Source organism: Athene noctua, chromosome 4, assembly GCF_965140245.1.
Source record: "Athene noctua chromosome 4, bAthNoc1.hap1.1, whole genome shotgun sequence".
Lineage (NCBI taxonomy): Eukaryota > Metazoa > Chordata > Aves > Strigiformes > Strigidae > Athene > Athene noctua.
In genome coordinates this window covers 33,046,088-33,059,977 of record NC_134040.1, presented here as the reverse complement: position 1 = coordinate 33,059,977, position 13,890 = coordinate 33,046,088, and the positions used below count along the sequence as shown (strand labels likewise).

The 13,890-nt window shown below is 44.6% G+C and overlaps 2 protein-coding genes across 10 annotated transcripts in view; both read left to right on the top strand.

Moving 5' to 3' along the window:
- The first annotated feature begins 4 nt into the window (after window positions 1-4).
- HNRNPDL (heterogeneous nuclear ribonucleoprotein D like) lies at window positions 5-4,708 on the top strand. 6 transcript variants are annotated; one of them, XR_012633557.1, is made up of 9 exons: window positions 18-412; window positions 943-1,111; window positions 1,200-1,361; window positions 1,628-1,759; window positions 1,875-1,989; window positions 2,800-2,967; window positions 3,171-3,268; window positions 3,651-3,754; window positions 4,447-4,708. XR_012633557.1 is itself a non-coding variant. In XM_074904896.1 (8 exons), the coding sequence occupies exons 1-7, from the start codon at window positions 324-326 to the stop codon at window positions 3,239-3,241; spliced, it is 906 nt and encodes a 301-aa protein (XP_074760997.1). In that variant the 5' UTR covers window positions 18-323; the 3' UTR covers window positions 3,242-3,268; window positions 3,651-4,708. The 6 variants fall into 6 exon arrangements, 5 of the variants coding, with proteins under 5 accessions (XP_074760999.1, XP_074760998.1, XP_074760997.1 ...); XM_074904896.1 differs by having other exon boundaries at window positions 3,651-4,708; XM_074904893.1 differs by lacking the exon at window positions 3,651-3,754 and having other exon boundaries at window positions 21-412.
- A 1,473-nt stretch (window positions 4,709-6,181) lies between these two features.
- HNRNPD (heterogeneous nuclear ribonucleoprotein D) overlaps window positions 6,182-13,890 on the top strand; it is a 10,360-nt gene continuing 2,651 nt past the window's right edge. For 3 of the 4 annotated variants that reach the window (XR_012633556.1, XM_074904888.1, XM_074904889.1), the window contains exons 1-6: window positions 6,182-6,511; window positions 10,308-10,476; window positions 11,283-11,444; window positions 12,594-12,725; window positions 13,634-13,733; window positions 13,829-13,890. The exon at window positions 13,829-13,890 is cut by the window's right edge and continues 85 nt beyond it. Coding sequence is in view for 3 of the 4 variants with exons in the window: in XM_074904888.1 (XP_074760989.1) it covers window positions 6,321-6,511; window positions 10,308-10,476; window positions 11,283-11,444; window positions 12,594-12,725; window positions 13,634-13,733; window positions 13,829-13,890 (816 nt within the window). In the remaining variant the exon portion in view is untranslated. Of the gene's footprint in view, window positions 6,512-10,104; window positions 10,125-10,307; window positions 10,477-11,282; window positions 11,445-12,593; window positions 12,726-13,633; window positions 13,734-13,828 lie in introns of those variants that run through there. The other variant, XM_074904890.1, reaches the window with a different exon arrangement.

Below are 13,890 nucleotides of genomic sequence, written 5' to 3'. Positions count from 1 at the left end.
CGGAGAGGCGAGGCGTGTGAGGACGGCGGCCGTGCTCCGGGCCCCGCGGCGGGGCCCGGCTGGACCGACCGGCGCCGCGGCCCGCGAGCTCGGGGCCGAGGCGGGGGAGACGCGGCGGCGGCCCGGCAGCGGGTGGGCGCTGCAGCCCTGGCGGCGGCCGCCAGAGGCGCTGCGGCGTTGGCCGAGAGAGCGGCGCTGATTGGCTGCCGGCGCGGGTATATAAGGGCGGCGCAGGCGGTGCCCGGATCTCTTCCGCCGCCATTTTCTCTCCCGCGCAGGTCTCTGCTGCTCGCTCGGAGCGGCCCTGCTGCCGTCGCCCCGCCATGGAGGACGCGACCGAGATGAGCGGCGGCCCGGAGGAGTTCGCCGAGGGCTCCAAGATCAACGCGAGCAAGAACCAGCAGGACGACGGGTATGGCTGGGGAGGGGAGGAGGTGGGGGGGTTCGCGCCTCCATCTCTCTCACTCTTGGGCCGCGCCGGGGGTGTGGGGGGAAGGGGGTGGCTCGGGAGAGGCGGGCCGGGCGAGCTGGGCCCTTCCCCTTCCCACGCTGGTAGCCCAGCCCGCTTTTGTGTCCCGGGCTGGTGACCCAGTTTCCGTCGGGCAGGGAGGGGAGGGGGGGCTGCCAATCCGGGGGTGTGACGTCACCGGCAGTCTCTGTGGGCCTGCGCTGCTGCCGGAGTCGGGGCGCGCAGGCTCGGGCCGGCTGTAACGGTGAGGCCGGGCCGGGACAGCGGCGGCAGCTCCCTCGGGGCTATACCTGCGGCAGCGGGCGCGGCTGTCTGCCTCTGCAAGCCGAGCCGGGCGGCGGCGGCTTCCCGATCGCTTTAGCTTGCGGCGGCCGCGAGCGGGCTTGCTCCATGCTCCACGCGTGCATTTGCACCCGTTTGCACGTGTATACACACGTGTTTACATGTATTCGTCTGTACTTCTTACGTTCCAGGAAAATGTTTATTGGAGGCCTCAGCTGGGACACTAGCAAGAAAGACTTGACAGAGTATCTCTCTCGGTTTGGTGAGGTTGTGGACTGTACAATTAAAACAGACCCGGTCACTGGGAGGTCGAGGGGATTTGGGTTCGTGCTCTTCAAGGATGCTGCCAGTGTGGAGAAGGTGGGTGGATTTCTGCTGAATCGATGGCACAAATCCTGCCTGTGTCACTGTAGTGATCTGAGACTTTGTTTCCTTGTGTGCTTCTTAGGTGTTGGAACTGAAGGAACACAAACTGGATGGGAAGCTAATAGATCCTAAAAGGGCAAAAGCCCTAAAAGGGAAGGAGCCACCCAAAAAAGTTTTTGTTGGTGGGCTGAGTCCAGATACATCTGAAGAACAGATTAAAGAGTACTTTGGAGCTTTTGGCGAGGTATAGTATTAATGGTGTATAAGAATAGTTATGGTTTTCAAGTGCAGTGTTGCCTCTGTCTTAACGATGGAATAATTTTTGAGGAGAGCACTGGGTTAGACTTAGATAAAACTAGGGATTGTTGAAACTATGCATATTGATGATTCTATAGCATTGCAGTGGGCTGATATGCAGTTGGCAAAGACATTGGGTTGCTAAGTAGTTTTGGTAGCATTAAAAGTTGCTTACAGATTTCATGCATTATTGATAGGTACTTTTAATTTCAGATTGAAAACATTGAGCTTCCTATGGACACAAAGACGAATGAAAGGAGGGGCTTCTGTTTTATCACTTACACAGACGAAGAGCCGGTAAAGAAGTTATTAGAGAGCAGATACCATCAAATTGGCTCAGGCAAGGTATGGAAGCTCTTGTTCTTGGCATGTAAAATAGACTGTTTCTGTAGACTTCTGTGAAAGTAACTCACAAAATAGTCTTGAAATTCTTGGTGAGTTAACAATTCTGTCTTTACAGTGTGAGATCAAAGTAGCACAGCCCAAAGAGGTATACAGGCAACAGCAGCAGCAGCAGAAAGGAGGAAAAAACAATGCAGCTGGTGGACGAGGAGGTGGTAGGGGGCGTGGACGGGGTGAGTGTTTGGGATGTTGAAATTAATGTAAATGCTTTAAGTGTCTGTACTAAACACTGAGGTCTTTGTAGGTCCTCCCAGGTTTTGGTCTGTGTGCAAATCTCATGTTTAAATTGAACATGGAAAGTAGCCTGTTGGTAAATGGTATTTTGGTGGTTGTGTCTGGAAGCTTCAGAATCTCTGCTTGCAAAGTGGCAAGCTGGGTGTAGGGTGCTTCTGTATACCCACAGCTGATAGCATAGCTACATGTATAGGGTAGTTACTCTTCCATGTGAAGGGATACACAGTTGGCTCATGGTTGAGAAACCACAAGCTGCTCACTGAAGAGGAAGATAGTCACTGTTACACCTTGCAAATAAATGAGAAGCAAGCAGCTGTTACATCACAGGTTAATGCATCTCAAGTCTTAAAAAGTCAAGCAGTCACAACCAACAACACAGTAAAACTGATCCTGTGGATTAACTTGGTTTTCAGGCAATTAATGATCCAAAATGGAAGTTAAAGGAAAACAGAAGGAGCTGCTGTAGTCTTGTGTTTTGTTTTTCCTGGCTGTTTTATGACCAGAACTACCTGTTGTCTTTCTGTAACGTTGTTGTGGGTAATAAAATCTTATGACCCATCTCTCATGTCCAAATGGGATTCCTCAGTTCTTTTTAGAATATTATTTTTCTTGGATTCTTAGGAAGGTAAGAGGATTCTTCCAGGTAATAGTTCTGGCATAGAAAAATTGCTGTAGAAAGTTAGATCAAGTAGCACAGGAGAGGAGTGAAAAAATGTTCTGTAACTTATAAATGCTATACTTGGTTTCAGGTCAGGGACAAAACTGGAATCAAGGATTTAATAACTACTATGATCAAGGATATGGAAACTACAATAGTGCTTACAGTGATCAAAGCTACAGTGGCTATGGAGGATATGACTACTCTGGGTACAACTATCCCAATTATGGATATGGGCCGGGATACACAGATTACAGTGGTAAGTGGTTTTGATCTCATTCCAGATAAGAATAGCATGCATCTTTAAGCAGGGGCTGCCCTTAGTAACTTGTTCTGTAACATCTCTTACTCCTAATAGAAGCTCTAAAGAGCAGACCTGTTGGTGTACTGTATGGGAACAATCTCCTTCAGAGTGTCAGATATTAATGCTTTTGCTTTTCCCGCCCCCCATGTTATCTACAGGTCAACAAAGCACATACGGAAAGGCATCCCGTGGTGGCGGCAATCACCAAAACAACTACCAGCCGTACTAAAGCAGCACCTAGTACTTGAGGAAACAGGTGTGTACATGAGTGCAAGGTCCACTCTGAGTATGTCTAATCTAATTTAAAGATCAATAGACAAATCAAGAGTAAAAACTTGTGTAGCATGACTTTTCCTTTAATTAAGCTTTTGTTAACTTAAAAAAATACTTTTTTTTAAAACCAGCTTTGCCTACAGTGTCTATAGATCTTTAACTTTGTAAAAATGTGACTTTATCTTCTTTAGTACTTCAGAAAAACATAAGAGTTTTTCTGTTTTGCGTTGTGTACCAGGTGGTCTAGAGGAATAATTAAACTTATTAGAAGTATTAACAGGTAAAGTACTGAAATGGGTACAACTTAAGGAAAACAAGAATGTTGTCTTCTAACTCTGACATTATACCTTGTTTGTACCCGCCAGCGGGAACTTCATTGCAGGCCGTGTGTCACCCTGACCACGTCTATCTCTGGGGTCGCACGTTGCAGGCAGAGCGCAAGGCATACACCAGAAAACGCTGTCCTGTGGTATGGTCTCTTCCAACTTCATGTACCAGCGTAAAGATTAAAGTGGAAAACTTCAGACTTTGGCTTCTTTTTTTTAATCTTTTTGGAGATTAAGTGTCTTAACTTAAATGGTTTTTTACAGGAGTTAAAGTACATAAATGCCTTTACAGCTTAATCATTTGGTCTTCTGTTTAGTGTTGTATTTCAATTGTGGAACCTCATTTTAAGTGTGCATTCTTTAAGATTTAATGCTTGCTTTTTTCTTTTTATAGCTAATAGTGAAATCTGCAAACCAAAACGAACTTTTAAATCTGGAAAAACATTAAAGATCATACGCATGTAGACTGTTTGAACTAAATCAACCTGCCTTGTGTTTGCACAGCAGTTGTTTAGATGGGATAAATAATCAGAAACCCTTTTGGCAGTGTTTCCAGTGGGGGAAAAAACCTGATCCAGAGCCTGATTAACAGTCTAAATTGGATGTGTGTTGTGATCTGGAGCAGCTTCCTAAATGGGCTGAATGGATATATTTGGGAATACAAAATTACTGATGGGTAACAAAACCTTTTGTTACCTTAATAAATATGCATATGATCTTTAACAGTGAAGAAAGGAATATATAGAAGACTTAAAGCAGTTCATGAAAATGGACCTTTTAACGATTCTTGTAGTAACTTGCACAGATCTGACATATATTTTGTCTTGATTTTTAGGTAGAGATACTGCAACAAAGCCATCTTGCAGCGCATCGTGAATGGTGGTCTTCGTGAGAGGAAATGGCTATTTTGTAAAAGACTTTAGTGTATGACACAACTGTGTCCAACTGTACATAGTGGCTGACTAGTTTTCTTTTATGGTTTTTACTTTTCTTTTTGCCATTCATGTTATGAGACAATGTGGACTTGTGTTTATACAAACTTTTATTTGTATAATTTCATGTTAAAGGATTCTCTAATAAATGCTTACTTAAGTGAATGTGTAGTCCTGCTGTTTGCTGTCAGTTCAGTGGTATAACTATACTTTTACTTGTATAGAAGAGGAGGTACCATTCTGGAGATCATAAATGACAAGGTTGCTGTGTCGACAGGTCAGTACAACCCTCTCCTCCTCCTGACCTGTCCTAAGAGCACGCTACAGTACCTTAACAGCACTGTGGAAGATGATGAAGTCTGTGGAAAAGAGGATGGGGGCTGTGGCACAATACCCATGTCCTGCATCTCGAGGGAGGGACCTTAAACTACAGCAGCAGCTTTTTAAAGCTGATAGCAGGGTTTGAGGGGTTGGAGGGTGAGATCTATATTGCCTTTCTAGGTTTTTCAAGCATGTAGGTTCTAGAATACTCAAGGCTATAACTTACTTCCCTAGAGGAATTGCTCCCTGTCTATTGCAAGTTTCTGAACTTCAGGGTCAGCACCTAGTTTCTGTACAAGTTGGAATCTATTCCTTCAAGTTTGATTCTATACTGGGCTCTTCTCAACTGAATCGGAAAACAGGTTTCCCATCTTGTGTATACTGATAAGCAATATAACAAAAACGTGAACAAATGATTGTTGGAGAAGGGAAACTTAACCAGCAGGCTCTCTCCTGAAGAGAACAGTTGCAGTGGGTAAGTGGACATACACATTCTCTCTGAGGCCAAAAGACTTTTTGTTTTTTCTCAGCACAAGTATCTAGATGTGCATCTGAAATAAACCTTGCTTAGAAAAGTGAGATGTGGGGAGCTGCTTCACAGGGGGAGATGCCTTGCAAACTTGAAGGGAGTAGTCTGGGTAGGGGTTTCTCTGAAAGTTTCCAAAGTGTAATTTTGATGTTTATTTCTCTCTCAGGCAGCTGGGTATTTTATTTTGTTCTCCTGTTGTACCAGGAGTGCTACATACCAAAACTGCTATGGGTTAAGCAGTTCCTAGAGCTGGAGAGGTTCCTGTCATCTTAGCAATTAGGTTGGATGAGAGAAGACTGACATCACCAGCTACAAACTAAAGAGACAAGTGCCTGGCCATGGAGAAGCTGCAGTGGTATGTGACTTTATTCCCAACTTTTCCAGAGTGCAGGTGGATACAGGAGCTGGTATTTGTCAGTGATGCCTCTGGATGACTGTGAGCACAGCTTTACCACTAGGACAGGGCTTTGCTGTTGCACTTGTATGTTAATATACAAAAAGCCACTTGTTTAAAAGTCAAGTTTTACTACAATCTGTAGAAATTTGTTTTAAATTTGAAAGTAACTTTTTTATGGGGGGTGGGGGGGAGGTTCCTTTCCCTGGATGTTCCGGGCGGTGGCCACAGGGTGCAGGGTGTCAGGTACCTGCGGCCACCCGACAGCACCGCCCCCCCCTCCCCTTATCGCTACGGGCACCTGCCACCGACCGGCGGGAGCAGGGCGCGCGCCCCGCCGCGCGGCCTTCCCGGGAAGCCGAGTCACATGACCGCGCCCGCCGCCCTCCTTCCGTCCGCCATTTTAGGTTGGTCGGTGGCGGCGCCATTAAAACAAGCGAGCGCAGGGAGGGGAGGGCTCGGAGTGTTTGTGCCGTCGCCGGGGCTGGGGCCTCGGCGGGGTAAGCGGCAGCGGGACCAGCTGCAGCGGCGCCATGTCGGAGCAGCAGTTCGCCATAGACTCGGCGGCGGCGGGCGCCGGAGGCAGCTCGGCGGAGCCGGCGGAACAGCCTGAAGGGCTGGCGGGGGTTGGGGCGGGGGGCGCCGACGGGGGAGGCGGCTGCAGCGGCGGTATCGAGTCGGAGGGAGCCAAGATCGATGCCAGCAAGAACGAGGAGGACGAGGGGTGAGCAGTTGGGGCGGTGCGGGCGCCCCGCGGCTTTTGTATCCTTGGCGGCGGTTGTCTTCTCCGGCTCGGCCTGGCCCGGCGCGGCCCCGCTCGCCGCCTTGTTTGTTTACTTGGCGCCGCGGCGACGTCACGTACCGGGCCGTGCCGGCGGGGGCGGGCCGCCGGCGGGGGTCGGGCGGCGGTGCCGCTGCTGCTGGGGCACCTCCGCCTTCCTGTTCGCTGGCAGCAGCGGGGCGTGAGGAGAGGGAGAGGGGCCCTCGCGCGCGGTAGGGAGGACGGCAAGCCGGGCCGCTGGTCGCTCCGTGGCGGAGCGGCTCGGGCGGAAGCTGGCGGCTCACCGGGGAGCTGCAAGCCTCAACGCGGCCCAGGGGCCTGGCGTGCGCTTGGAAGGTGCAAGACGGGGCGGTAGCTGGTTTGCTCTTCAGCATTGTAGGGAGCCGTGGGGGATTCTGTACTCTGGTTTGGTTTCGAAATTAGCGGGAGTAGGGCTGTCATGGGGTTCTGAAGGCTGCTGTCAAGTGGGGAAAGTTTCATGCCCCTGTCAACCCCAGTCCCATGGCAGTTGGCAGTGACAGGTCCTGAGGGGACATCTGGTGTGATGTGTGATAAACTACAAACTTTTTTTTGTTTTGGGGGTGTCTTTCCTGAAAGTTAGCGTGAAGTGCATGTGTCAAGGACCATAACTCAATATAGCAGCATGCTTAGGTTGCAGTCGCTTAGTGTTGCCCTGTGTTGCAAGCAAACGGTATGTCGGTTGCACGTAAGCAAGAAGCATTGACTTCTTCCCGTGCTAAACCATTCCTCCTCATGAAATTTGCCACGAGAAAGATTGCCTTAGGTGGCAGCTAAAGAATGAAGGCTGTTTTTAATTTTTGAAGGGCCTCTGCCTAATGCTTGGCGTGGGACTGCGTTGCTGTCATATAGTAGGTAAAATTCACTTACAGTAAATCCAGTTACAAGATGGGCTGCTGCTCTATGCTGTCTCCTGTCAGGACAATAAGAAACAAGTTGCAGATCTGGTTTTGACCAAGATATAAAAAATAAACTGGATAAAGGAACACTAGCTACTGTGTCCTGTAGAGACTTGCTGCAAAACCTTCCTGAGTGTCGTCTTCCTGTAATAACCAGGGATATTACTGAGAGCAGGGAGAGACAACAGGAACCTTTTTTTGAGTGGATTGCTAGTGTAAATGAAAACTTAAAATGTTTTTATTACTTCTCACCTGTTCTCAATGGCCTTAAGTACCTTTGCAGTTTGTATATTTGTTTTACTTTTTCCCTTGAATACACACCTATTAAAGGGTTTTCACGAGGAAGCACACCTTCTTTTGAGTCAACACAGCTTAGAAAAAGTCGTCACTGAGTGGCACAGTGACACTGGGCAGTGATTACATGTAGCATACATTGACTTTTAGTTTAGATCAGTTTGGTTTTTTGACCTGTCAGTTCTTGTAGATGATGCTGTACAGGAAACAAAGTGATTTGATAGCTCTTGTGGTAGTAGAGGGAAAACAGCACATCCTTGGTAGCCACTGATGCAGGTACATTGGTGGTTCCTTTGCATTAGGAATTAGAGACAACGTCTTCAGGAAGAACAGTGTGCAGGTTCTTGTATCCTCAGATCTCCTCAGTTGGAACTGTAGACTTGAGAAATCCATGTGTTGGCAACTGCCAGGCAACTTCCTGACTAGCCTGTTGGAGGAAGACCAGAGCCACTAGTCATGGTGATGTCTGTACTCTGTTTAGCTAAGTCTGAAGTTTGACAACTTTCCCAGTATACTTCTGGTAACTTATCTTAGAAAACTATATGCTGATGTGACTTACACCAGCCAGACTGTGGTTTGGGAAATGTATGTATTTTACAAGCTTTTGACAGTACTGTGACATTTGTGTTGTAACCTTGATCTGACCTCAGGTTTGCAGTGGAGCAGTAGTTTGTCAACTTCTTTGGTGGCAAGCTGAAGCAGTTGTGCTTTGCCACTCTGTAACTGGACTCAGATGCAATTATTGTATGGTGGGAAGAAAATCCTTCGGAGGGCTGTCAGTTTTCAGACTTCTGTTCTTGGTCTGTCTGCTTAGTGATAAAAAGCAGGGGTTTGTATGTTAATGTTAATTGCTTTAGAACTGTAAACCAGATTTTCTATGTTTATGTTAATGGTTTGTTGATAACTGTAAATCAGGTGATTTATATGTCATATAGCAAGTGTACATTCGGTAGTAACTGCTACAGTTTCATTATTCCCCATGTGTTAGAAATACAATGCTGCATCCTCTGTATGTGTTCTGTTTTGCTGCTTAAAACTCACAAAACAGAAAAGATGGATGAACAGAAAGGCACAAAGCATCCTTTGAATAACTGTCGGTACTGGTATGAGGCTGATGGTTTACCAGCGTGGACCATTTTTTTCATATTGATCCTGAGGACAATAAGATGTCACACTAGACAGGGCTTATGGTGTTTTGTTGAAGAGAGATCTGGAACTAACGGGAAAAGTGGATAAAGGGATGGGGAATTGGTACTCCTGTTTATAGACTTAAAGACTTATTACAGAAACATCTGAAGCTCCTGAACCTGTATGGAAGTTGGATATGTTTGTCAGAAGCTGAATGCGCTTCTTAATTCTGTAAGAGCACAGCTAATTCAACAGTTAGTGCACATGAGCAGCTTTTGATTTGAGAGAGTTTGACTTGTGTAAGTACAACACGGTGGTACATAATTGGCAGAAATATTTGTGTGTGGAAAGTGAAGGAGTTGGAAACATGCAACAGTGTTTTTTTCAGTTTCCTGATAACTCTGCCTGTGATTGTGAAGTAAGCTGGTATGGTGAAAATGGACAAAGCTTTGTAGAAAGCATTTTTATAGATCGTAGTGGATCATATCTTTTGTTTTGAGCCTGCTTTAAAATCTTCTTCATCAGCATTAGAAGAGATGATCTCAAATCAAATCCTCTTTTGAATCGATGCATAAGCCCTCTGCCTAATAACTAGCAATGTTTCATTTGTGTGCATACTGGCTTGGTTTTTAGTTGATGCAAATCACGAAGCGTTTCCTCTCAAGACATGGTGCTTCTTGATTTTTCTGGTTCTTTTGTGTTTACTAATGTGGTGGGATGGTCATGATTTGATTCCAGTCTTCCAGTGTGCTTTTGAAGATACAAGTCATGATTGGATTTATCTGCTATACATGTTTGCAGAGCAACACTGTTCCTATAGCTAGTATGTTGGGAAGATGTTCTCCTGATCATGTTATGCTAGGTGTTTATATCGTGTTTGAGAGGAAAGATAAGTTTTGACCATCCAGTACTTTTCTTTTTTTACTACTTTCTGGGGAAGGGGACTTAACAAAACTTTATTTGTCTATTAATATTGGCAAATGTGTAGTCCAACCTAGTACATAAATGCTTCTGTTTAACTGCCAACTGTCTTATAAATCTATTCTGCCTGTGTTTGTTTAATAAGCAGTTGTGCGGAGGCTCTGCAGATAACGAAATTAAGCCTGTGGTGGGGATGCAAGGAAGTAGTAAAATATCTTTTTGTCACTCTTTGTAGTTTCTTGGGATAGCAGAGTAAGCAGCTGCAGTGGAAGATGGTGCAAAACTTTGACATGCATGTAAGTCTCTATCTAATCTGTACAGGATCATTTAAGCAAGTTATCAGAAAGTGCAGGCCTGTGTGTGTAGTGTCACTGATAAAATTCTGCTATTCTTTACATTAGGTAACTGAGCTCATAAAACTTGGCAGTACAGGACTTTGAGTAAGACACATTAACAGATTAACCATCTTGTCTCAACAGGAAAATGTTTATTGGTGGCCTTAGCTGGGATACTACAAAGAAAGATCTGAAGGACTATTTCTCTAAATTTGGTGAAGTTGTAGACTGCACTCTGAAGTTAGATCCCATCACTGGGCGATCAAGAGGTTTCGGCTTTGTACTCTTCAAGGAATCGGAGAGCGTAGATAAGGTAGTATTAATGTAATGAAACAACATATTCAATTTTAGGTAGCAAAGATACAGCACTCAGATGATTGTGTGCTTAGTTGCTTGTATATGATCTGTTAAAGATGATTCTGGGATACAGTATATTTAAGATGTTTATTGAAACTTTTTTTTTCCTAAACCATCTTACTCATGATGCAGTGGCCAGGACCAGCAATGATGATTCCAAAAGTATGGCTTTGGCTACTTAGAGGGGAGTGCACTGTAAGCCACAGGACTCAAGCACTTTAAAAATACTCTGTATAAATGCCTGCTGCCTACTACTGAAACCAGTAATTTACTAAGCACTTAGTGTTTGCATTCTAGAGCTGCAACATGAACCCCTAGAGTAGAGCCAGTGGCTTTGATAGATTTGGGCATTATCCAAGCAAAAAATAGCTGTTAACCTTTCTAAAATGCTGTTGACACAGCACACTGAAGAGTTTTCACCTTCATTGACCTTTGGTGGTATCTAAAGTATGGATTTTTCATCAGGTTTGAGGATGGGATTGTCCATTTTCCCAGAAGCATTACACTCTTAACTTCCCTTGGATGATACTTGGCTCCAGGTGACTCCTGAAGGGCTTTGTCAGAACTGTTTGTGTCAGTGGATAGTGATCAAAATCATGGAACTGTTTGGGTTTGTGCCACAAATTATTGCTCTAATGAAGGTATTGGAATTGAAGCAATAGCATTAACAAAAAAAAGTATAAAATAACTGGGCCTTGCTCAAAATGTTAGTGAAACATTTAGCTTGGACTGTGACTAAGATCATGTTTTGATTTTCTACAGGTCATGGACCAGAAGGAACACAAGCTGAATGGAAAGGTCATTGATCCAAAAAGAGCTAAAGCCATGAAAACAAAGGAACCTGTTAAAAAGATTTTTGTTGGGGGCTTATCTCCAGACACACCTGAGGAGAAAATAAGGGAGTATTTTGGAGGTTTTGGTGAGGTACGTGATGAAACAAACTGCTTATATTTGTAGAACTTGTTCTGTCTTTGCAAATTTAGTAACAAAAATCAGCTCCCAAAAGCAGCCTGGCATGGATGCTACTCTAAGCTTAATGGTCAGTGTAGCTCCATGTGTCTTAGTCAGAATGTTAGTGATAAAGGTATTAATTACAGGCTTTGGGTTGCATAAACTGACTGACTGGGGTAAGTCAGAGGGTCAGGAACTGATTCATGGGATGTCTGACAGTCTGGACTGGGATGGGCATGGGATGTTTTTGAGCATGCTGCTTTGGTCAGTTGGGTAAGATGCTCTTCAGCCACCCCAGCTGATCTGCTGTGGCGCAGGTTCAGACAGTTTGCCTAAATAGTGTAACTTACACTCTGTCTCTTGCTGTCCCCAGTTTTTGGTGGTGCAGATGAACAATATATCACTGTGGTCCTTAAAAGCTGGCCTTGTATGAGCTTGGTACAGCTGCTGCTTCCCTGTTAGTTCTCAGATGTTGCCAGCATCAGTTGTGGCAACTCTGTTGTTGGGAAATTTGGTTGTCAAATACCTGCCATCTTAACTGCCTTAAAGACAGTTCACTCTAGACTTTAACTACTCTATGCCTAGACTGAAGTCTCATGTGCCATACGTAAGGAGAACTTTACTCTTTGTAGTTAGGTGTAAGATTTGTCCTGTTTCACATACGATTTTAGTAGCATTGTAGATGAACAGAACTATGCGCTTGGACAAAGCTACATCTCTTTCATATGAAACTTGAAGGTTTAGATCTGCTCAAGGTTTGAAATGCCTAGTTACTTAAGTCTTAACCAAGTTAAAACGGAAACTTCTAACTGAAGTTAGACTACTTATCCACCAAACTGAAATATTCTTTGTGCACCATATTTTGTATGAGTTCCTGAATGGGAAATAATACTATGAGTTAGAGGAAAAAAGTATTTTACAGAATTATGAACACTACTTCTAGGGAAGGTGATGTTTGTGATGCTGATGGTGATGGTTTCTAGTGATGTAAAGCCCTACAAAGGAGGCATGTTATCGTATTCAAGTCTGAATAATTTCAGTTAAATCTAAAACCTCCTAGAACTAACATTTTTAAGTGCCATGAATTGCAGGATAAAAGATAAAATCACTGTATTCTACCAGGTTGAATCGATAGAGCTCCCTATGGACAACAAAACTAACAAGAGGCGTGGATTTTGCTTCATTACTTTCAAGGAGGAGGAACCGGTGAAGAAAATAATGGAAAAGAAATACCACAATGTTGGGCTTAGTAAAGTAGGTGGATTTTTTCCTAGAGAAACTGAATAATGGCAATAGAGGGAGTAACATTATTAGTTGTATCTGTTTAGGGGTAATAGTCTGAAAATACCTGTGAGCATTATTTCTCATATGTAGGCATTAAGCCTATGAAGTATTTATATAGGTGCTAGGAATAGGATACTGTAATCTTAATTTCTGAGCTGACGGGGTTCCTGTTTAGGTTTTGTACTGCACCCTCTGTGGAGAAGAGGGCTGGGCCACAGCATGTTTGTTTGTTGTGAAGCTCCCACATGCTCTGTGTGGTCACAGTGTGTGTCGCTATCAGCCTGCACCATGTTTTCCTGGTAGCTGAATCTTTGTGTGTTTAATGTGGAAATATTTTGTTGTTATAAGCAAAATCTCAGTTTGTTACAGAGTGTTTCCAAAACTGAAATGAAATGGGAAGTTAGGCTTTCCTGCTAGAGGTTAGGTTCCTTTCAGAAACCTGGTTGAAATTCAACCTAGTAGCAAGAGGTCACATTGTAGCTGGCATCTTCTTCATTTGATGAATATGTAGTGGAAGCTTCAAAACAGAGTTGAGTAAAAATGTTGACCATACTATTGTAACTCAGATTTGATTTCACTTTTCCCAGATAAATAGACCTCAGAGGTCTATTTCAAAGGATAAACAGAAAGCCGTGCAAAGAAACAAGCATTCGTATCAGAATTGGTTCTACTGGTGGAAAATTAGGGAACTTAAAATGTTTTGTAACGCCAGTGTCTTAGAACTGTTTTTCATGTTGGAGAGAGTAAGCTGCCCCTTTTTTTTTTTCCAGGGAAAGCACTAGGATTACCAAATCATATTTTCTGCTTAGTGTTCTGTGAGTTTAAGAATGGTTCGTGGAGGTTATCTTTGCTCATTGGATTTGACTTTATGTTTCCAGTGTGAAATAAAAGTAGCCATGTCAAAGGAACAGTACCAGCAGCAGCAGCAGTGGGGGAGTCGAGGAGGATTTGTGGGAAGAGCTCGAGGAAGAGGTGGAGGTAAGCTTGTGCTGCTGTGGTGTCGGAAGGTGAGGGGCTCAGCTGAATGAAGACAAGTCTCCTGCAGCTCTGAGTTTTGGCACATTGTATTGCAGGCCCCAGTCAAAACTGGAACCAGGGATACAGCAGCTACTGGAATCAGGGGTATGGAAACTAT

Coding starts and splice junctions, on each gene's coding strand:
- HNRNPDL (XM_074904896.1), top strand. CDS start 324: ATGGAGGACGCGACCGAGATGAGCGGCGGCCCGGAGGAGTTCGCCGAG. Junction 413..942: donor AAGAACCAGCAGGACGACGG/GTATGGCTGGGG, acceptor CTTACGTTCCAG/GAAAATGTTTATTGGAGGCC. Junction 1,362..1,627: donor ACTTTGGAGCTTTTGGCGAG/GTATAGTATTAA, acceptor TTTTAATTTCAG/ATTGAAAACATTGAGCTTCC.